Source organism: Seriola lalandi, unplaced genomic scaffold, assembly GCF_002814215.2.
Source record: "Seriola lalandi dorsalis isolate HSWRI2012SDOR001 ecotype SW California unplaced genomic scaffold, Sedor1 jcf7180002054542, whole genome shotgun sequence".
NCBI classification, from domain to species: Eukaryota; Metazoa; Chordata; class Actinopteri; order Carangiformes; family Carangidae; genus Seriola; species Seriola lalandi.
In genome coordinates this window covers 737877-761984 of record NW_019525095.1, presented here as the reverse complement: position 1 = coordinate 761984, position 24108 = coordinate 737877, and the positions used below count along the sequence as shown (strand labels likewise).

The 24108-nt window shown below is 40.1% G+C and overlaps 1 protein-coding gene across 4 annotated transcripts; it reads right to left on the bottom strand.

Moving 5' to 3' along the window:
• Positions 1 to 4: 4 nt before the first annotated feature.
• Positions 5 to 23469, bottom strand: wls (Wnt ligand secretion mediator). 4 transcript variants are annotated; one of them, XM_023414740.2, is made up of 13 exons: positions 23228 to 23468; positions 18786 to 19058; positions 13245 to 13369; positions 12622 to 12783; positions 10641 to 10777; positions 8149 to 8317; positions 7024 to 7143; positions 4289 to 4386; positions 3993 to 4056; positions 2828 to 2971; positions 2627 to 2710; positions 2330 to 2498; positions 5 to 1042 (listed from the first exon to the last, which is right to left on the bottom strand). In XM_023414740.2, the coding sequence occupies exons 1-13, from the start codon at positions 23331 to 23333 to the stop codon at positions 933 to 935; spliced, it is 1761 nt and encodes a 586-aa protein (XP_023270508.1). In that variant the 5' UTR covers positions 23334 to 23468; the 3' UTR covers positions 5 to 932. The 4 variants fall into 4 exon arrangements, with proteins under 4 accessions (XP_023270508.1, XP_087032324.1, XP_023270509.1 ...); XM_087176198.1 differs by lacking the exon at positions 18786 to 19058 and having other exon boundaries at positions 23228 to 23469; XM_023414741.2 differs by lacking the exon at positions 7024 to 7143 and having other exon boundaries at positions 23228 to 23467.
• Between the last annotated feature and the right edge of the window lie 639 nt (positions 23470 to 24108).

The following is a 24108-nucleotide window of genomic DNA, read 5'->3' as shown; positions in this document are numbered from 1 at the left end:
GATGTTAAGTAAAATGTTTTTTTATTTAAATTAGCAAAGAAAGCAAAAAAAACAAAACAAACTAAGAACCATGTGTAACCGGCTACAGTCAACTTCAAAAACATTGATAGAGCATATATTTTGTGAAGTTGAAAATAAGCACTTTATAAAAAATAGATATCTACATTGTAACATAATGAACGTACAGTATGCATTTCCCAAAGTAGGTATGTGGTCTGTACATGATATAAAAAAACTCCACCACTTGAAAGACTAAGATTGACAGCAGTACTCCACATGCTCTACTTTCTATGGAAGAGTATGTATACGTGACGGGTTCTAAATGCCTTGACTGAGATTATATCGGGTAATAAAGCAGAGAATGAAAACCAAGTGGATATATAGTATCCACAAACCTTTACTGTCCACCTTTGTCAAAAGCTCAGGTCTTTAACAAACCACTCAGTTTAACCACACTGTATTTGAGAACAGGAGTGTGACTGCTGCAAAATGAGACTTCTGACCAGCAAGAAACAGGTTTCTTTAAACTCGAAACTCAACTGTTTATAAAGCAGCTTCTCAGCATCTGATTGTGTGTCAAAAGCGTTGTGCAACATTTACAAACACAACATAGTTTACAATGAGTATGAAATGTAAGAAAAAATTCCACCATGAAATGAAAAGGACTGATAGGACTGTTGATAATATTCAGCCTTTAGAGATACAATAGGGACTTTGGGAACAGGCTGGCACGTAAGAATCACACAAACGAGGGTTTGGTGCTGGGAAGAGGGCAGAAACTGTGGGACTGCTAGGTACATGCATGGTGGACTGTTGATGCCGTTTCAGGGCCAGGCAATGTAAAGAGAAAAAGCCCCTTTGATTACACACATAAGGGAGGGAATCAGTGGAGCAGTAGGTAATAGAAGGGAGTCTCAATAACAGTGTGAAATCTATTCCTGGGCCTCCTTGCCAGTCATCTTGTAGATCTCAGTGGGACCATCGACGTGGGTGATGGTTGTGGTCAGCTGGATGTCCTCTCCACTGTTTGCTCCAGCATCTCCTAAACATATAAACATGACACATCATCAACACCCAAATTATCAATAATATGACTTGAATTCAAAAAAATTTTAAGAGCATATATTATGTTTGGGTTCTTGCCATTTCCATTTGTATTACAGCAGGCTATGGTCTGTTGCATATCGGGTTGGTTTAGCTGAATTTCATCAACGTAAATACTTTCGGCTTGTTTGAAACAGAAGTGAAACTCCAGAGCTGATAGAGTAAATCAACACAGAGAGACTGAAACTTGGAGAGAGGCACCCCTCCCAGGAGATTGGTTGACGCACTTCAGGGAAAGCTTCCAGAACCTCAAATCCTCTTTTTCTCTCCCCGTGTCACTGACGTCAGGAGATGGATGGATGGTTTTCATTACTTCCCTGCTCTCCACCCCACCCCCTCATCCCTGTTGCTTTCCTTTCCGTCTGGAAGGAAGCCTGGTGTCCATTAGAATCACCCTCTCGGGCCAAAGAGACCCTTCTTTCCCCTGGGAATCTGGGTCCTTCTCAATCAACACCCCCTCCTCTTCTTCCAAAAACAAACTTTGAATGAAAAGGCAGCTTTACAGCATAGGACAGACACTTGCTCCCCATCAGAATGAGGCTCAGGAATGAGGAGCCACTGAGAGACTATGGAATTCAATTTAATAAATAAATCTAATTAATTTGAATTTAATAACTTTAATTATTACAACAAGAAGATAACATGGTTAGGGTTTAATTACAGAGCATTCAGAAAGTATTCAGACCCCTCCCCCTTTTTCACATTTTGTTATATTGCAGCCTCATGCTAAAATCACAAAGCAAAAGCGTCATAGTGAAGGGTCTGATCACTTATTTCAGTTTTTACTTTTTAATAAATAATTGTAAATTATTGTTAATAATAAATAAGTATATTTCTAAAACTCTTCACTTTGTCATTATGGGTTATTGATTGTAGATTCATGAGGGAAAAAATGAAGTTAAACAATTTTAGCACAAGACTGCTACATAACAAAAAAGTGAGAGGGTCTGAAGACTTTCAGAATGAATTATATATAATATATACAGTAATAATTGTTGTCGTGTCACTTAATTTCATGTAAATGTGATTTACATGTGGAGAAAACTTAAAATAACTATATCTATTGTTATATTATCTTTGGTATATTCAGTTTATATCCTAGACTCAACTGCCACAATAACTGTTTTTCCCCACAAGACCTGTAAATGAACAGAGCACCAACTTACAACAAACAAGACCCCAGCCATCTTATTTCTTTAGAAAGCTAGTAGAAATATGTAGTTACCAGTGATGCACTGGCCACTTGACTGCTCATCTCCATAGCGTTTGTGAGACGGTGCGTAGAGGAACATGATTGCGAAGACGTACAGGTTCCACATGCCGTAGATACCGGTGAAGAAGGCGCTGTTCACCTGCACTGTGTGATCTCCCCAGTGCCAGTGACCTTCATTCACCTGAACAACGATGACAGACAAATAAATACCTTTTAACTCTTTAAAAATAAATACCAATTATCTCCTAACTGGTCCTTAATGAGCTGGGCAACGCTTCAGATTTTAATCACATTATGAATGAGACTCACCTGACTGATGATGAAGAAGATGACGGTCATGGCAGCGCAGGTCAAAGTGACCAACATGAGGAACTTGAACCTGAAAATCAAACCCTAAAGGGTGATAAAAGGGAGTTAACAAACATAAATCCCCTTGCACTTTTCATGACCTTTTGTTTGAGTAATGATTAACAAACAGTTAAACAGGAAAGATGAAGAAGGGTGACACACTTCATAGTGCAGGCGTCTGGCCTTGGACATGGCAGGCAGCGACGTCCTCTTGCCACTGATATTGCGGAAGACTTGAAAAACCATGAAGCAGAGGAAGAGGAAGTAGAGACAGGCACAAATCCCCGCCACGATTATGAATGCCATCTGAGGTGCCAACACCAGTTAAGGAAACACTGATGGAGCATACTGTAGTTATATGGAAGACATAATTCCTTTGTTTGACCACAACACACTCACCATTTTAAAATGTTCACTGGTGAAAGTGGAAAAACATAGAAAAAGGTTTCACAATTTTTAATTTACAGAATTGCTAAAATGACCTTTATAGTTGCTTGTATAAACACTTTCATCAACAGCAATAAATCTGTAAATCACAAAAACTGCTGTTAAATGCTTTGTAAGGTTATGTGTCTCATTTATAAAACCTCAACAGACGTTACTGCAGTGGAAAGCGCGACAGAAACTTGTCACCCATGGACCTTTAAAGAATTGATGACCCTGGTTTCAGGCACTGTACCAAATGTCTTTGTCACGCTGCTGAGAGTCAGGAACATTAAGCAGGCTTTTCCTTTTGATGAGTCTCAGACGAAGAGAGGAGAAAAGGGAGCAGAGACTGAAAAAAAAAAAAAAAGAGGGGTGTTTGGCAGTTGTTTCTGAAGAGGTGTGCTGATGAATCTCATGTCGCTCAGCTTGGCAAGCAAAGCAAATAAACAGGTAAACACAGAAACACACCATCCCAAAACCCTGGGCAATACTTTCACATATGGCATTACTAAATTATTTCTCATCATATCAGTCTGGAGATTAGTTTCCAGTTCATGCTAAAGCCAAGAAGGAAGAAAATCTTAAGTAGTGCAAGAACTGGAAGCAGAGCATTAAGTCACGCTAAGCAGCGCTTTCAAAAGGAAGATACGAGTAAACAGACAAGTCTTGCATTTGGCATAGTACAGGTAAAGACATACAAACTGTTCCAACAACAGGAGCAAAGGAGAAACCATTAATACATTTACTGGCTGCTAAACTGAAAAGACAATTTGGCCATTTATATTGTCAGGGTTTTTATTAGCATCATGCTTGTCTGATAAATGTACATTTACCCAGACAAGGGCTGATGAAGTGCTCTTTTCCCTGTTACTGTTGTCACATAACTGTTGGAAAAAGATACAGCCAGCTCAGTTCCCACATCAGACGCCCAGATGCTGTAGAAGGGGTTTGTCAGCTGGACACCTCTGATGAGACAAAACAGCCCATTTACATTTACATTGTTTTATTATATAGGGTAGAAAACATTATTTGTAGGTGGAGATTATGCATGAAAATAAGAAAAAAAAAAAAAAAAAAAAAAAAAAAAAAACACACAACAGAACCAGAAGATTCATTGTTACAATGTATTGCACAGAGTAATTTATCACTTTTATAAAACAAAGAGTGTTGTTCTGAATATGAGGAAAAAAGCCTCACCTCTCACACATGTCAAAGATAAAGAGGCAGAAGGAGCCAAAGACGATGGGTCCAACCTGCTTCCAGTAGACTGAGAAACGGTTCCTCTCTGTCTGGTCCTGAAGAAACGGCAAAAACAGAATTAAAGATGCACTGTATGGTACAGCAGTATAATATATTACATTTCACAGGTCACAAATAGTTCATCATAAACAAAAATCCTTTATCAAAACCATTCTGCAGATAACATTATTGCCCTGCAGCCAATTTCTGCTTGTTTTTGTTTTGTTTTTTCCAAGGTCATGAAATTTAAATGAGTGCACCAGGAATGTTGCAATGCCACGTTGATGATTCAGATGCATCCATTAAAAACATCACAACTTAGGAAAAAGCTTGGAGGAATTGATTTATTGATTTCTGTTGTACTGGCAACTCTCTGGAAAAGATCCAGATATGACTGAGATTGGATATTCTGAGGTCACCTCAGAATATGGATTTGAAATGCAGTTAAGATCAGAGTGTACACCCCTGACAATGCAACTTGGCATGATTGATAAAACTAAGTTGCACGGAAAAGATTAGTAAATTCAGCCTTTAACTGTGTGTCTACTTCTATCCCCTGCTCTTCAGTGCTAATAGTTGCTCTGACAAAACCATCAAAAGACAGAGTAAAAATACAGTGAAACCTTGAAATTATTTAGCCCCTTGGACTTTTTCATGTTTTTCCCATTTCAAAATTTTCCATCACAGCAGATGTACAAATCAGTATTTTTTTTTTTTTTTCACACTGATCACTGACAGAACATCAGTGATACAAAAACACAATAATAACTAATTGCCACAGAATTCCCTTTTACCATCAGTTATCACTGGTGCAGCCAAATGTTTTTAGAAGATGTCTAATAGTTGAACTGAGATCACATGTGGAATCCAGGTATGATCACTCAAAGAAGGGCACTAATGAAGGTGACCACCATCTGGGTGACAGCAGCAACTCTGAAGGCTTCATTGCTCAGAGGGGAGACAATCCTTGTGCTTCTCCAATGGCACTTTTACAGATCAAAAGACACCATACCCACCATGAACCCTGGGCAGCAGCATCATGCTGTGGGGTCCTCTGGAGCAGGCTCTAGATGGCTTGTGGACGTAGCCAGTAAAATATATGCTAAATAAAGAGAAATCCTACTGCAGTCTGAAACGTGTTCAGTACAGTCTAGAAACAGGTATACTGATGTGCTAGAATAGTCAAGTCATAGCGAAGATCTCAATACAATCCAGAACTTGTTGCAGGAGTTTGCTGAACACCCCCTTCAGCTTGACGCAGCCAGTTTTGCACAGACGAATGGGGTTAAGTGTCCAGATGTGCAATGTTGATACAGACTGACTTAATCAGGGCTCCAGACTAACTTTTTACCTTTGCTTTACTGGTACACCAGCACATATTTTAGGTGCACCCAACAGTTATTTTTCACTGTGTCTTCTGGCAACACAATAATAATTTAAGTGTCATGTTTTCTGTTATACAGATTGGTAATGTCTTAACACATTATGCCATGAAAATTGGACATGCCATTCTTTGCAAAAGGCATATATTTTGGCCTGTTGAAAGCTCTGGCTCCGAGTCAGATGAGGGACAGGTACAGGTATAACGGGCACAGCAGCACAGTTCTCTTCTTTCTGAGTTACTGGTATGCTTTAAGATTGTGATGGTGAACCAGGAGGAATGCAGGGCATGGTTTCACACACACATTCCTTATTTCTTTCCCCCACTCGCATTCAGTGAAGAATAATATCAGGGTCAGAGCCAATCAGAGGGTAGGGGTGGGGAAAAAATAAATAAAACTCTTGATGTAACATGAACTTCTTCTGTGGTTTAACTTTACTGAATCCCTCATTCTCTTTGTATTTATGTAAACGATTAGAAACTTCAAGTGTAGAAAAGACTGAGGGTTTTTGTCCTGACACAAAAGCTGGAGTTTTGGTGCAATATATCAACTAGGCAGTCTGGACAGAAATGCACATACCTGAGGCATCCTGGAAAATCAGCAGAAGACTTGTATCATAACCATCATGAACCCATTTCAAATCCAGCTGGGGATTTTAAATGCATGTTTTTCCCTTGCATTAATATCATAAGAAAACCTGTTATATTGTTAATATTTGGGGAAAACAAAGATCATGTCTCTCCATTGTATGAGAAGGTGAAGAGAGAATTTCATGGTGACATATTCAGACTGATCAATCACCGATTAAGGGATGTCATGCACAATTGACTCAAATTCGACAGTTCACTACGAGCACTACGGATTCAAAGACTGGGTGATGAAAAATCAGGTGCTGCAAACAAGAGACATACGCAGGTGTTTATCTGTGAGTGTGTGCTTGACAACAAGGTTTAGGAATAGATTATGTAAGCAACATGTTACTAGTCAAGGCAGTAAGCTTGAGGTGGCGATGCAACATCACTGCATAGACCTCAGCGTGTTGCTTTGAATGGAGCTCAGAAACGCTTTACACATAAGCAAGCAGAGCTTAGCCTGTCAGCCAACAAGAGAGAAACAGCAAACAACAGAACAAAGTTATGTCCAGAGAGCTGAGGAGGATTGAAAAAAGGCTCTTATCCTGTCTGAGGCAGACATGGAGCTCATCAAAGAGGTCGCCAAATTAATGGTCCCTCTGTTCAGTAATAAAAATCTTTGACCATCTCCATGACTGCCCCAATTCAGGACAAATTACAGACGTCAGATGAGAATGACCTGCAAGTTTTTTGTTGGTTGACAGCCAAGTTCAGTGAAGATTTTGATGGATGGTACACAACTCTGACACAGCTTCACTTGTCCACTGCCTTGAACCCATGTTGAATACACCTGCATATCCTAGACAAAAATGACAGCAAGATAAGATGGGCAAGACACCCAACTTCTGTTTTTGATTTGTAGGTTTTAACATTAACTCATTTTGTTTGACAGACAAACGAATCAATACAGTACACCATTTAATAAAACAAGTAGTCATAAAGAATGTAGAAAGAGTTGCAAAAAGCACAGACAAGTAGAGGTTTTACTGAACAAATGTGGATTTAGGTTAATGAAAACGGCCTGCCTAATAAATGTACACTTAATTAATTTGCATCCAAGCATAACTGAGCTTTTCACAGCTGAGTTCACACAGACACAAATTTGCATGTTCTCAAGTTTTGTTATTGGTTCTCTCCTTTGTTATTCTCAAAGAAGAATATCTTTTTAAATGCACGCTAATAAATTTAAAAACATGAAAAAAGTCCAAAGGGGGAGCGTAAATAGTTTTGCAGGCACTGTCATTTGATTGATTAGTTGAAGATGCACAGCTTGCACTGAGATATATTGAGATGCAAAGTGTATCTGTAAATATATGCACCCTTATCCAAACAAAGAGCTATATTTCATGTTTCATGTGTCATCTTTTGAAGGTTGTAATGTGGTGACACATTCAATGCACATGCATAATTGACATGCTATATATTAGTCTACCATATGCCACCCACCCAACCCATGAATAAGTTTCAAGGCTTCAAGATGAAAATAAAATAACCAGAAGCCTTCAAGGGCCTGCTTGGTCAAGTCTTTTTTTTCCTTTTTCTAATATTAACCTGGTTCAAGCAAGAGGAAAAGACACACAGGCGCTGAAGCATTCCTCTAAGCAAGCACTGTCTTTTTTTTTTTTTTTTTTAAACTGAAACACAGCTGATCTTTATTAAACACCACTAACTAGTCCCAGAATTGCTGTGATAGGATTTAAATACCTTTAGCACTAAATGAATGCAAGTGAGATCGTAGTTAGCAAGCAAGGCTGCAGGTCAGTCAGAAAAACATCAAACATTTGAAAGGTTCCAAGTACAGTACCATGAGGTGCTCCCCACAGAAGATGATCCAGAAGGAGAGCAGCATGGAGTAGAAGATGCCCTGTCTGATGTCTCCGAAAAGCAGCATCCAGGTCCAGTTGAAGCCGATAGAAAACCACTCCACTGGGATGTTGATGAATGTCATTGAGATCCCCAGAGCAAAGATGACCCTGAAGGAACAAAAACAGCCTTAAAACGATAATGTTTCATCCTCATTACTGCTTTGAATTCAAAGGTGTCAACCACAGCTGTTGTAATTGAACAGTGCTGGCAGATGAATCTTAGGGCTAAAACTGACAACTTCACCTGAATCTGTACTACATCTTTTACAAAGACACAATCAGTTTTACAGCAGCACTACATCATCATTGACTGAAGAATGCTCATTAGATGTCCAGACATTATTGATTAAATAATCCATTCAGCTACAAGCACAGTATGTCCCCACTGACCTATCCAATTGTACACAATTCACTACTGTTCTAAATAGCCTCATTATTACAGCGAACCTCCCTCAACCTTAAAATCCAGACATTTAGAGGGAAATAAGCTTGAATGGATAGAGAACAATCAGCCTACAGACAAACAGAATAGAGCTGGTCTTCCAAGCATCTGCAGCAGGTTCCTGCATGCCGCCAGTAGATGAAAGGGATGATCGTAAACAGTCAGTTGAGATTGCAAAACAGAGCTACAGTGTGTGTGTGAGAAATACAGAGGGGGGGGGAGGAGTACACAAGGTGACCTTAAAATACGCAAGGGTATAAACGGTATATGCAAAGGCTATGGGTAATAGAACTACAGTAATACAAGTTCCAAGCAATTCAACTCCAGACATCTCGTCAGTGATGATCCACGGAGCGAACCAGCGAACAAAGGCAAACCAGATTTGAGAGATATGCAGGGAATGTGTTATGTGATCACTACCAACATAGACTGGAGAGCCGAGGCTGGTATCTATGTGTGTGAATGTGTTTGGAAATTTAAATTAATTTTGGAGAAAGGTCATAAATAGACCTTTTTTCAATGGATGTTTTTACATGTAATAGCAGGAAATGCACAGGTGTAACTAACTGGCATTAATTAAGTCTGAGTCAGTTCCTGAGCCCTGGCACTGTGAATGCCAACTCACTGAAACACGTCACTGAACTGAGCCATGATTAATGTTATTAATCCCACCTGTGCTTTTACTGCTATGTCTCTTGTATCTCTGCTTTTGCTGAGCACAGAACATTTTTCATTTCACAATTATAAGAAAAGTTTCTAATGGCACAAAATTAAGATGATGGATGATGTGTAATAATTCACTTTATGAATTATATCATCATGAATTATATCATTTTCCACAATGAGAGTTCCCACTCACATATGTTTATAGGAAGTCTGAGGTTTACCATTCTGACACCTCTGTGGACAAGCATGACAGGAGACTTTGGTAAAGCTTTTACAGCATGAAAAAATCATCCGCTGTCCACAAATAGGATACAACTCACACTTCCTGAGAGCCTGCTAGTCAGTTGGGAATAAAAGCCTTGAGTCGGAAAAGAGGGAAGGAGAGAGACGCTGGCTGTGTGTACCTTTGTGCATGTGGTGTCTATCTAGCTGGTGTGTATGTCCAGAAAGTGTGTGTGCAGCATGTGTCAGTTGAGTGCTAGCTTGCAGATTTTGTAACGTGTTTCACGCTTCGCCAGGCACTTCCTGTGGTGCAGAACGCTGCCTCATACTGATCCGTCTTCCCAGCACAGTAGGGGGTTAGACAAATACTGGGCTCCGAGCATGGCTTCAACTTTCCACAGCATACCATTCAGACTATCTGCTTCAGGCAGAACTACCTGTATTTGTTGCTCTAACCTCCTAATCTGGACATTAATTTCCAAAATTTGGTCAAAAAATTAACATAAATATCTCACTTAATTTTTTTTAAATATAAAAACAGTGATGAAGAGTGCCTTTTTCCCCCAAATGAAAACTGGTAAGAAGCAGCTCTTTCTCTTCATTGTCTTAGAAACCAGACAATGAAAGTGGCCCATCCTATATTTTTCACAGACGTTTGCTTGCACCACCCTACTAACTGTTTGACACTGCATTACAGTTTTGCAGGAAAATGACCTAGTGATGGTCCTGGACAATGTTCCTCATCTGACACTTGATGAACACCACCCTCTGATCTCAGTGACCTTCACTGCAGAGTTAGCATGACCTACTTGTACATTTCATCCATTGTTAATACATGCCTTCACCCAGTGGAAGCACTAAAGCAAAGCCTGAATTAAACTATTACTGCAGGTCCTGACTGTGTTTCTTCAAAATAAGTATAATTTATTCTTTATTACAACTAAACACTCATCAACATAAATGTGAGTACTAGCTGCAAGTGTTGATCATCTTGGGATGATCAACTGGAACTAATATGTTTAAGAATAAGAAGTATAGTTATTTCAATGCAGTGAACACAGAGCACCCATGTAATTACTGGTAATGAGGGAGCAGCCTTACTTCTCCAGCAGCACAGGAGGTCTGCTCATAAGGGTGATACGTCTCCAGTACCAGATCATGATGATGAGGATGCTGGGTGTGAGGAACGTCTTCATGGCAAACCAAACTTTTGTGAAGCCTCCATTCTGGTGGATGCCCTTGGAGGAGAAACAAACAGCATCAATATCAACTGAAGTGCTCCGATTGTTTTTTTACTTGCAAAAGGTTGTGATGACACTCAGAGCTACAACCGTCGTTGTTTTCAGCTCCAGTAAAAAGTTCACTCGTCTACACTGCCACCTCTGTGCTGTGTGTCTGTGTGTGTGTGTGTGTGTGTGTGTGTGTGTGTGTGTGTGTGTGTGTGTGTGGCTGCAGCCTTACACACCAAAACATGGGAGAGTTTTTTTCCGGTTCATTTGGCTCAGGCGCTGCGCCTTAAAAACCCTGTGGCTGCATGGCGTGTGTAAATAAAATAATTTTTTCTAAATCATTGCGTTTCTTTTGCGATGTGTTTATTGCACATGATTTTATCACGATGGCGATGAAAATAAGCTTAATCGGTGAACACTAGCATTAACATGCGTATTCAGTGATCTGATCACAAGTGGACAGCTCTCATTTCGTCAGTTCACACCTGACTTTAGAATGCATCTCCACATGCGCCTTGATTAACCACTTGGGATCAGATCTCACTTCCAGGCTATATATGCAAATAACCCCTCCGTGCTCCCCCCCCACACACACACACACACACACCTATTACGCCATCGCCATCTTGCCAGTACCTGACTCCCGCCGAACTTCCAGCTAATCCAAAAATGGGCAAAGAGTAGAGAAACGTGTCGTGGTAAACACACGCTCACCCGTCTGTCACTCAAAGCGGCACATCCTCAATTATGCAGAACTTTAAGCCTTAACAAAATTTAATATAGTTAGTTATATGAAATTCACCCCCTTTGCAGTTGTCATGAAGGAGGACATTAGCCGTAGAGACCAAAACTGTTTGGATTGGCTAAATTGATTGGCTAAAAACAACAACGCATACCTGTTTATTTGCATATAAAGCGGGAAAGTGAGATCCGATCACAAGTGGTCAATCAAGACGCATGTGGAGACGCATTTTAAAGCCAGGTGTGAACTGACGAAATGAGAGCTGTCCACTTGTGATCGGATCACCCGATGCATCATGGGTGCGTTCATACTAGGGTTGTGCCGATGGACCGTGGTATCAATGATCGACGGTCATTAGAACTATCGCCGATTGCTCATGCCTTTGCAAATGCTGAGACAATATTTGACTTGTTTTCTGTTAATGTAGTTATTTATTATTTGTAGTATTAAAAAAATACTACATTCAATTTACCTGCCTCAGGAGTCTTTTAGGGACACACTCGCTTTTTTGGTCACTCCTCTTTGTCTCTCGGTCATAGAGTAATTTAATGTTAATGTAACACACAGGTTTAGTGCAGCCACAGCCACCGGAACAACGCTCCGCTACTTTTGTTCCCCAGAGGAAATATCCACAGTTCACATTATCTGGTTGATATTAATATACATTTTGAGCCCTTGAAGATCTGGTCGTTACTAAAGCGTGTCATGTAGAGAGCCAATAAAAACAAATGAAATTGTCAAAGTTGTAATATTGACATTTAAGGTGTATTGATTGATTTCGAGAAGGCAATTATGCATTGATTAACATGCAAGAAAACATTCCACTAGGCCTGCACGATATGAGGAAAACTTGTGATGTGCAATGACACTGTTCAATATTGCGATGAAAATGTGACCTGCGATAAATAAATAAATATTGAATTGTGAGGGGGGGGTTGCTGTCTCAGGTAATGAAAACCGTTTGTATTGTGTATCTTATATTTAATGCCAACATATCACTAAAAGGCCAAATTTATCACTGTCTCAATTGAAAAGGACCCTCGACTTTGTGGTTTAACATTAAGCAGTGTACAAAAATATCTCAAATACACAGATCAAAATGAAAACTTACAACAAAACGAATATCTTTGATTTCTCCGATCCCCACATTGACCTTCTTGCGCTCGTTGACAGGCAAGCGGATGTTGAGAAGATAATACTTATGGGCCACACTGCCAACCTCCATGAAGGGCATCAGGTCACACTCATAATAACGTCCCTCATTCTCATAGGTCTAGAAAACACACAGCAACACATCATAACTGGTTTACTAAACATTCATCTGAAGAAAACTGCTACTTTGAATGCTTTTAATAATATTAAAAGACACATCCTCCAAACCTAATGCTGGACAGCAAAGTGTCTCAGCTGAAGTAACCGTTTTAAGCCTCCTGTGTTCATAAATGTGTTCAAACTGAAAATACATAATGCTATGAATACTTAAGAGTTTAAAACAACACTAATTATTTTCATGTATCATTTCTTCAATGACATCTGTGTCCACAAACAAATTACAATGTCACCAACATGCTGACAAATAAAAGGTAATATTAGCATATATTATGATATACCAGTCTGCTCACATACTATATTGATATTATACGATTTAAAAAATATACTAACTCAATAGAATAATCTTTTTGTTATTTTTAAAAGATATATAATGGTGAAGCACAGAAAGTGTAATTTCCCCACCTTGGCAGTTGTAAAGTTGCAACTGAGTTTCCTCTGTTCGAAAGAGTGTGCCATCTCCGTCCACTCACTGACTGTGTCATCTCTGTAGGCCAGACCCACGTCAATGGTGACCAACGCTCCATCCTCTGGAAACAAGAATAAATTTAAGTTATTTACTTTCAGATAAATACAACCATTTGGTAGAAAGCTGTTTAAGAGTTTGAATATTCAAGCACGTGAATAAATACATTCACAAATCATTCAAAGTGTCATTCAGTTTTGAAGAACAGAGAATTTATGTTTTTGAAGAAAAGGAAAAAGGAAAAAAATTTGTAAATAATAAATTCCCATTCATCTGTATTTTGATGTGTTGCACCTCTTCACTGCACAACCCTGCTGGTTGTTATTATCCTAGTGACGGGATAAAATTAAGTCCTGATGACAGGTAGCCATGGCCCTTTTGACTGCGTTGCTAGCACTGACATGACATAAGCCCCTGTTCCACAGCCTGCTCAAAGCAGGAATGTTGTGCCTTTATTCCACCTCGCTATTCTGTATTAACGGTGCGAACACAAGCGCGGAACAACGATGCCCTCGCATTCTATGTCAGCAGTAGAGGTACTCAGAGCCAGATTGACCTCTGTGTAAAAGGCAGAGCCAGCATGGCGATGTTGTTGTGTTACACATCACGCCTCTGATTCCAGAACGGTGGCATGCCATCTAAATGAACAAAAAAATTAAAAGCACACAAAGCTGGCAATATGCCGGCTTTGGTTCAGTGTAAACAAGCAAAGGCTACATAACTTCTTAACAACAATATAGCAGGATCTCTGTACCACTGTTGTGAGGAATGTCACCATAGCCCCTTTTATACAAAGTAAAGAAGATGCGGATGGACATTTGTTTAAAATCACTGAGAACCTAAGCTTCATGGCTGCACCTCTAATGCCTGTTATGGATCATTCTGTTCATTTAGAAGACTATTTTTACTCTGAAACAATCATGTTTATAGAAGATCAAATCATTTGAGTGTTAATATGTGGTACTGTCACTTGGAATGAGTATGAATCGGTCAGATTAATAGGATTAGTTCACTACATATAAACATGGGCTGTGATTCAGTGTGCTCTCCATGGTGGGCCAAATCTAGGTTACTTCCTACTTGACAAACTTAAACAAGACCTTGAGCTGGCCTCCAACAGCACAGCCTGGCGAATCCAGCAAAAACATCCAAAGCAAAGCTATTAAAACTGCATCTTTAGATCACATTACAAAGCCAAGTGTTCTCTCCTCCAGCCCTCCAGAGTGCCTCTTGTGCCGTTATGAAACAAGCTGGAATGAAGAGAAAGAAACCCAGTGGCCTGTGCTGTGAATAAGGAAAAAAAAAAAAACAGTGGAGGCGGGGGAGAGGGAGCGAGATGAGAACTGGCAGCCGACTGTCTCTGTAATGCCCTCCCCTCTGCCATTGGTTGAGCCAGACGCCCTCAAATGTCAGCTCACTTCATGCAAACATTCCACTTCAGTCCAGCGGCCATCGCCACGGAAACTAAGCCTCTTCAACAGCTGTGTTATTGCTGGACCTCCGCCAGTGGGTGCTTGGTGCCGGGGTGGAGTGGAGTAGGTGGAGTGGTTAATAAGGGCGAAGCTCTTCTTTGGGATGAACATTGTTACACAGATAAGGTAGTCAAGGAAGAGATGGCCTTGTGTTCATTTGTCATACAGCTACAGAACAGAATCCACCCACCTGGCACAGCAAATGTTCTGGTCAGGATTTAGACAGACGACCTGACGCCATTTTGTTAACTGTGGAAGACCTGGCTCCAATGTTTATGGGGTTAACTTTTGCATTCTATTAAATCTGAATTCAGTGTCTCAGTTTATGGAATCTGAATGCAATCTTCATTTTTTTTTTTTTTTTTTTTTTTACCAAAGTCATAATTGGTATATTTAAAGAGGTAATATTTAAAAGTTTTGCCAGGCAGAATATAGTTTTACCATTTTGCTAAATGGCTAGAATGTTTTGTACATTGCACTTTAAACAAGGGAGATTTTTGTCTTGGAGCTTAATAAATCTGTGTATTTTAACAAAAATACCATCCATAACATGGTTGTTTCTTTACTCTCTCAGCTTGCTAAATATGGAAGTTAATAGTAGTTTTAAGGTCTTGTAATATACTGCTGGATCTAATTTTGCATTAAACAAATCAGTAAGAATCTAGTAATGTTTTGAAATGAAATCAAAGAGAAATCCTGTTACTTAGATAAGTATACTATAATATGTTGGAGGGTAAAAGTTGTTTTTCAAAATTAAAGCCTATATGTTCCCCTACACCAGGGGTCTACAACCTTTACTATTAAAAGACACAATTTTGGCCCCTCTCCCACAAATAAAAATCATCTGACGCTGCAAAACCTATTCATCCCTTAAAATGAAGCTAGCACAGCGTTAAAGTTTTAAATATAGTTATACTATATATTAAAGAACTATAGTTTATTGCATTTATGAAGTGACTTGACATTTTATTGCTGTTTTTACCTGTGATAACAAAGGAAAACATCTAACTCTTGTGAATAGGAGGAAAAAACAATGGCATGTGTATCTCTACTTTTAAATATAAAACAGAACTACACAGGTCTATTTGAGTCCCTCTCTTAGTTGTGAAGGATTAAAAAAAATAAAAAAAGGGAGCCACTGCAGAAGGGCTGAAGAGCCACAGATTGCCGACCCCCGCCCTACACCAAGTCAGGAAATTTCACTTTTACTTATTACTTAACATACATCAACCTAAGGCAGTTTTTTGTGGACAACAACAGCAAGCCAGCCCTATAAACAGGAATCTGACTAATTGAATGACTAAGTTACACGATTAGTAAGCCAAGAGCAGTGTGACTGAGTGATAAGGTTACACCATTATTCGGCCAGCCGAGTGTTTGAATTTACCCATTGGTCGCTGCTCTTTCAAAACGATTTGGTGAGAAGAAGCAGTGTTGCCAACTTTGTGCTTTTGGCGCTAAATTAACCGACTTTTCAGGCCGCTTAGGCAAAGCAGCTAGTGGCAAATGTACCAACTTTTTGGACAAACCTTAGCTACTTTCCATAGAGGAGAGTCACCAGTAGTGCACCGCTAGTGCAAGGTAGGGGACACCTAAATGAGAACAACTTTATTGGAAATACTGCTGTATCAAAAATACTGTATATATGAGCACAGAGAGTAGGGGAGAAGAAAAGACAAAGGGCTGAAACCAGCTGATACTAGGCAGAATGCAAATAGCTAAGACGCACTAAAGTCATATTCTAGGTTTAGACCTAGTCTTGTTTTCTCTCTAGCCTTGCCACCATGTTTCAGGATAACACAAAGGGCAACAATGAAGGAAACATGAATTCAAGTTGGATATAACAGAATGACTTTGAAATAGGAGTTTTAAAGTGGGAATCCCACTTCAGAAGCACAACCTGGTTTCTACTACATGCAGCTTATACTATACTCAGCTCTCTCCACATCCACTTGCTCTCACAGCACCTCCTGTATTTCAGAAAGATCAAAATGAGTTTGCAGCATCTGGCAGAAGGTCCGGGCTGAATCACTGGCTCGTCTGTCTGGCAGCCAGGCAGTAAACAATCCACTGCCCGCTAACAGATTTTCACTGAGGCCAAGAATGTGAGCGAGCAAATGATGCTGATGACTAAACCTCCATTGTAACATGACTGTTTAGACAAGCCAGACCAAAAGGGCTGTGTCATAAAAGATTACGCCACTTTAAAACTTTTTGTTCTCTGCATTATTACAATTACCTCTGACTTTTCTGTTAATTACACATTGGCCTAAGGTGGATGTGTCATCAAGGTTTACAAGTACTTGTGAGTGTAGACATGACTGTACATCAGAGGTAGTTACAAAGCTCATGTTATCATACACAGCTATACATTCAAAGCCTTAAAGCAAAAGATGCAAGTGAGAGTTGAAACTTCCTTCCCAGGCTCTCCTAATGATCGAGTCACTTATTAGACTCTCATCCTCTCTAATCCCGTCTTTCAGGATCCCAAGCACCCTGCCAAGATACCAAACCTTGTCTTCCACAAGATACCAGTTATCTCCCTCCTCCCCCTCCCTTTCCTCTCACATTTTAACACCAACATGCTGTAGGACTGTCTATCCACTGATACAATTTACAACAGTGGTTGACAATAGGTAGAGACACAGAATGGTTAACAGTAAAGCTGCCGTTGTGTTTCCTTCCTGACAATAGAAACTAGATATTTGACAGAGCCTGGGGCTCCACAAGAGACTATATTTACTCACGTAAGGTCCCTGCCTTAAAAGGGATTCCAGTTTAAAACATCTAAATTTGTTTCTTTAACTTTGTTTGTTCAAAGCTTGAAGACTTCAGTGGTTCGAAAGGTGACGACACATCTTAGAAGAGGTATACTACCCCGTAATGAGTGTGCCATTGCAAAAGAAAACAATTTATAGTTACTACAAGGCATTTCTCATGCAAGTTTCTTTAATACGTCATGATTTGTGTGCGTCATTCTATTCTGTTTAGATTTTTATAACCTTGTGTGTAATTCCTGCATTCTGAACACTCTAAAACTGGGCAAAAGAATCCAACAAATACATACTGATCACTACTGCACAAATCATAACTAATTCATCCTATAAACTATAACTATAAACTAACTAACTATAAAAGAGGAGGGAGCAGGAAATAACATAAATTTTGAAACCTGAAATCCATTTAACTGGGATGACCTTGTATACAAAGTATGTAAATCATTTGATTGTGGGTCTTGAGATTGGAAAATAGGACACTGCATTGTTCAGAGTCAGCCAACTATGAAAGAGGTCCAGATTACCTCTCCCCCCTCTTTATACCTGTCTCAAGGGTGTCTGACAAGCCCATCTACAAAAATCCCTAAGGGTCTACGCTGCTACAGAGAACAAACAGCAGGACATCTATCATTGTTTGCTGCCTTTCAGTGTCAAGAAATCCAATCTACTGACAAACACACTCTCCTGTGGATTCCTCAAGCTTTCACGAAGATAAACTGAACCAAGAACACAACATGCTACCAGGACATTGTGTAGGGAAGATAATACAAGAAATGTAACATTTTTTAATACCAGTAAAGTTGGAGTGACTCTGTACTTGAATTCGTGATGTGAGAGATTAAAGGTGACAATGGATGTGAATATTTCAGAAGCTAGCGTGCTGTCATTGCGTCTCTACAAATATTTGCCTTCAGATTGTGAAATTTTTCCCCACTTGTGTCAATATTTTGTCTCTGACACTATAAAAAAATGTAGCAGGAAGTGTAGGGAATTTGTATTGATGGTACTGTGTAGGTAAACTAGGTATTGTCGAGTGACCAAACTTAGAACAAAATTAACCAAGTAATTATCCATTGTTCATGATCACCTAAATGGCTTCCAGTTCCCTTAAGATTCCCATATAAGACAACATGGCCTCTTACAAGCATGTGCACGTCCTGGAGGAGAAACACAAGCCATGTTGTCCTTACCCTTTTTTTTTAAACCCATAAGAAAGCCTTGGTTTTCTCACCTATCTGGTTGTACATCTTAAAGGCAATGTCAAACTGCAGGATGACGAGCATAAACTGGAACCAGGGGCTCATCTCCTTGTTAGGCAGAGGAATGTGGACAGCAAATACAATGTTGTTGGCTTCAATCTTCTTGGCCATGGCCTCATCAAAGGTTCGGATCTTGTCGCACTGGTCAGGTCCCCAAGGCATGAACCATTTTGTTTCCTCTCGGTGCTTGATTGTGTCCACACACTTGGTGGCCAAGTAGTGGACCGCTGTGGTGGGGCTGGGAGCTGGTGAGACAAATAGAAAGTAGGATAGATATTAGGCCGGGTGTCATATTGAAATACTGCAGCAAAGTGTTTCAAGGTCTTGCCAAGCCAAATTTCCCCTCAAACTAATAAATCACACAAAAGGTTTGAATTCAAAAAAGTAAAATCAATAAATAAAACTGCACTGTGGATTAAACTGTGCATGGACAATATTCATATCTTGGCAACCATTAGGAATAGTCAACAGGTTGGGTTTGAGCCAAATCCAGTTCAAACACTTTGGCAATTACTTTTAACACTGTTTAGAAAATGCCTGGTAGCACGGCTCTCTCTCCCTCACTGAAACGATGGGGAGGGAAAATTCCCGAAAGCTCTCAGGCACCAATTACACTGTTTACGCATTGAGATTCATGAGCTTGACAAGACTCGTGTTTGTAGTCACTACTCACAGGATTTGAGTAGTGCTTGGGAAAGATCTATCATTATCATGGGAACACAGAAAACATTGGTTGCCTGTTGTAAAAGATGGGGGTCTGATCTGAACATCAGCATTGAAAGATTCGAGTCCAGGAGTAGCCTCAAGGCAAAAAAGAAAAACAGGTTTTTTAAATATCATGTGGGGAGATGACATCAAACAAATCAGCAAGTTCAGTGAGCCTGTTAGATTAAGTGTGGCCTGAGAGTTAATCCTTATTTTCTGATATCAGGTACAACAGACTAGGACTGAACGATTAATCGCATTTGCGATAATATCGCACACTTGCCCTGTTGTACAACGGCCTTTGGCTCGACAGAACCTGGCGCTGTGGAAACTTTAGTGTCAAAGAGGAGCAGTATGTCGGTTGTGTGGAACTATTTTGGCTTTAAAAAAAAAAAAAGAAGATGCTACCTCGCGGGGCAACACTACTAACCTGTATCAGCACTTTAAAAAAACACGACAAAGCCATGTACGATAGTTGCATGGCTAAAATGCCGAACCACCAGCGTCAAGTAAGCCAAATACCCCCCGACAAGGATCACTGACCGAAATGTTTGAAAGCATTACTCCATATGAACGTAATTCAAAACGGCACGGGGAAATTACTCAGGCAATAACAGAGATCATAGGGAAAGATAAGATGACCCTATGACCTATGCCCCAGGCTTGGTCACCATGCTGAGAGGCATGGTGACCAAGCCTGGGTTTACAACTTTGATAAATACGCTGGATAAGCGGTACAGCATGCCCTCCTGCACATATTTTAGCCAGGTTGCCATACTGGAGATATATTAAAAAAATGCAAGCTAAGAGTCACAGCTGAGTTTTTCACTACTACAACTGTGGTCAAGCCATACAGCAGAGCCCTATCAAAGTCTTACGGTGCATTTCAGTAATGAAGACTTCGCCCTTAAAGCTTGCTGCCTTCAAACTGCTTGCCTCCTAGACGACTACACAGGGGAAAACATTGCAGCCGGCTGACAACAGGGGCTTGCCAGCTGGGTTCTCCATGAAGAGAACCATGTCCGCATAACAACAGACAATTTTACATGCTTACAAGGCTGTAAGTTAAACAAATCAGTCAATATCAATTCATGCATCATCTAATTTCATCATGACATATAGGCCCGGCCTACAGGAAAGAACAGTTAATGTTTAATCTATCTAATATTGTGTTAGTCATAATATAGAATGATTTATTGCTCTTGATTGTTGAATAATACAGAAGAAAGGGAACTTAAGAAAATAATTGCATATTATATTGCAATCACAATATTGGTTTAAGAAAAAAATAAATAAAAAATTGCAATTACATTATTTTCCCAAATTGTTCCACAGACAATGTGGAATCAAGTCTTGTAGAGTGACATATTAGGACAGCATGATATTGGAGAAAACTGACATTGCAATCTTTTTTTCTGCAATATGAAAAAAAGTACAGGAATGTTCACCAGACGACTTCAATACCTGTCTTTGGTCAATGTCATTCTTTCTGTAACCAAAAAAATTACATACAACTGACTTTGCTTTTCTATTTTCAACCAAATCTTCCTTTTCCATGTCTTTCTCCTGTTTTTCCCTCATTTTCAGGTTGTGCTTGACAACTAACAGACCTGGTTACTTCATTAAAATGAGTAATCAGGTATAACGTCAGTAGCAACACAGAAAACCGATGTTACTAAATCTCAAAGAACCCAAACAAAAGATTGTCTGGTCTGAAATGCCTTCAAACAAAGGATGTGAAAGTTACGGTTAGGGTTAGCCCAAAAAAGCCCTGAATCCCACTAAAACTCTGTGGAATGACTTGAAGACAGATGTGCAGATTCCCACAATCAAGTCAATCTGCAAGAAAGAATGTATAAACACTTAAGCCCCGTTTGTGCCAAGGTGTTAGTGTCATATCTGGGAAAACTCAATAAGCTGTAATCACTGCGGGTGCCTGTGGGAAGTTACGGCTCATGGGGGAATGAACATGTAAGCTCGGACTTTCCAGATTTAGCCAATGAAAAAGACAAGCAACATATCTACGTAGACTCAGCTGTAATCCCTGCCAAAAGGTTCTTGTAGCAAGCACATGCTGGTGATGAGTAATTTTAGATCCGATAGTTTAGGAGAGTTCAGAAACACTAACACAAAAAAAAAAAAAAAAAGTATGAAATCAGACCAATTTGTACCTGTAGAGGGACTCTGTTACTTATCTGTCCGTCTAATCATATCTGTGCACTCGTAACAGAGAGGTAAAGGGCAGCCACCACCAACAGTTTACACACCCTTTAGGTTACACATAGTCCAGTCATAAAACCCAACGAGGGCCGTCTTCAAGGAACCTTCGAGTGTGTAAGTTTGTTAACAGCTGTGTAAAAATAAAATAAAAACAGTGACAAAGAAGATACACCAAACTGAATTAAACCCAGTTATCTGGAGCCCCTTGGAGTTCAATTATCTAGTGACCCTGTGAGTTCAGCAGCACACCAGCTCCTCCAGTCGCCATCGCAGTGTGTCCAGAATAATGGCAGTCCCCTCAGCCCACTGACCCCATGCCGTGTTCCCGGGTTTGTCGGGAAACAAGGGGAGAAAAACCCCTTTCTACTCAATTACCCCTGCCGCCCCCGGCCACCGAGCAAACACAAAGGAATCTGGCTTCATTAAAACCATCTCAGCCAAAAACGAACCGAACAAGCTAATTATCACCAGCCATGTAGTGAGTGATAGGGACTGCAGGGACTCGGGGAGACTGACTGGTGTCTGGGGGATGTGAATGGTCTCCATATTCAGCCCATAAGAAAGATTTCACATGTACTCAACTTGTATTAACTGTGAGTATGTGTGTAGCTGTTGTGTGTGCATGTGTGTGTGTGTGTGTGTGTGTGTATGAGTGGGTGGATTTGAAGAAACTTGACAGCAACTCCAATCCAGTCCTCAAGGCAAAATGCAACTTTGACAGCTGTGTGCACTTGTTTTTTTTTTTTTGTGCACCACTGTCTGTCTCAATGCAAATGAAAAACTAGGAAGAAAGAGGGGAAGTGGAGGGAACATGAATGCACTGCCTGCAAGGCGAAAGGGATTTAGGGAGAAGGGGAGACACACAGGGGGAGAGGAAGGAGTGAAAGGAAGGTAGAGATGCTGCCTGGGGCCCCACACAGCAGACAGACATTATATGTGGGAGGGGGAGGGGGAGGAATGAGGAGAGAAAAAAGGGACAAGAACATTCGAGTTTAGATCAAAGAAGTGAAAAACACAGAAAAGGTTGGATGTATTCCTGAGCAATCCTGCGTTGAAAATCGTAGATTAACACACGAAAAATGGTGTCCTGTGTTATTTTCAGCCAAAGAAAGGTAGCCAGCGGTCGTGGCATGCAGGCAGCGAACACCTTGATACAAAGCAGTGATTTAGCTGGAGGTGCACTCCGGCAGCTTTGGTGTCAAAGTGACTGTTTCAAATCACCGCATTGTTTGTGCACGGCTCGGTCAAGCCCAGGTAGATAAAACACAGCTAAAAGTTAGCGCTTAGCGTCTTTTGTTTCTGATGAAGACATTTATTAACGCTGGTATGAAGGTATGTAACCAACAGCCCAAGTCAAAACTTTGTGCTTTAACCGTTTAGAGACGTTAACATTTAAATTCCAACAGGCACGCGCGCACAAAGACAAACGTTAGCTAAATGAATGATAAAAGTGAAGGATAAAGAGGGGAGAAAAAAACAAAAAACTTACCAATTAAACCGCCGACCATGAAGGCAAACGCCTGAAACAAAAGCAAAATAACTCCCACTATCACCAACTTTTTGGTGCTCATATTTTCAATAATAGCCCCCGCCATCGCGAAGCAAAGGTTGGAGTAAAAAATATCACACCGAGCGAGAAACAAACAATAATGTGTTGGAGAAGGGACGAAAACGCTGCATCAACGACCAGCAGGAAGACAAGCTGGGCCCCCTCCACCGCTCTGCTCCTGCCTTTCAACTTCGAAGGAGGAGGAAAAAAAAAAAAAAAAAAAAAACAGGAATCACATGACCGAGTAGCACTCAGCTTTATCCCCGAACAGCCAACACCAGACCGGGGAGAGATCTGTGGAGCGCCACTGCATTGCAATAGAGGCTGGTAATGCAGGTTACCGTGTCATTGAATGCCTGTAATAGCGCCCCTGTTTGGAGGGCACAGCCTGCAGGGCTATTTAAAGGGAGCTTTTACAGGTCCCATCTCATGTTGTGCTGCCCAATAACCGTCAACACATTGTCCTTCAAAGTCTATTCTTAATCCACGTTAGAAATAGGTTTAATGTTTGTGTCGTCTGCAAAATTTGAACAAAATTGAACAGTGTTCCGTGGTCTGGCGTTTTTGACATGATAATATGTTCAAAGGTGCTTTACAATAACTAAATGTTTTTAAAATGACTAAATTATCACATCCATCTGAGCAAGTCCTTTGATCAGAGTTGTGTGCAAAAGGAATAACTTTCTTGGAATAACTTGTTCTGCTTATCATACCTTTCCCCAAAATCTTGAAGAAACTGTAGGTCAATCAGAAAACACATGTAGTTGTCTTACTCCAATAACTGCCTTAATTTAGTTCAAACTTAAATTTTAGACACAATG

Bases quoted from the DNA above. Each gene is read 5' to 3' on its own strand.
- wls (XM_023414740.2), bottom strand. From the start codon at position 23,333: ATGGCGGGGGCTATTATTGAAAATATGAGCACCAAAAAGTTGGTGATA. The intron at 4,387-7,023 runs GTCATTCTCATC...CCGTTTCTTCAG, and splicing joins AACCAACAAAAAACTTGCAG to GACCAGACAGAGAGGAACCG. The intron at 2,499-2,626 runs GTGAGTCTCATT...ATCGTTGTTCAG, and splicing joins TCTTCTTCATCATCAGTCAG to GTGAATGAAGGTCACTGGCA.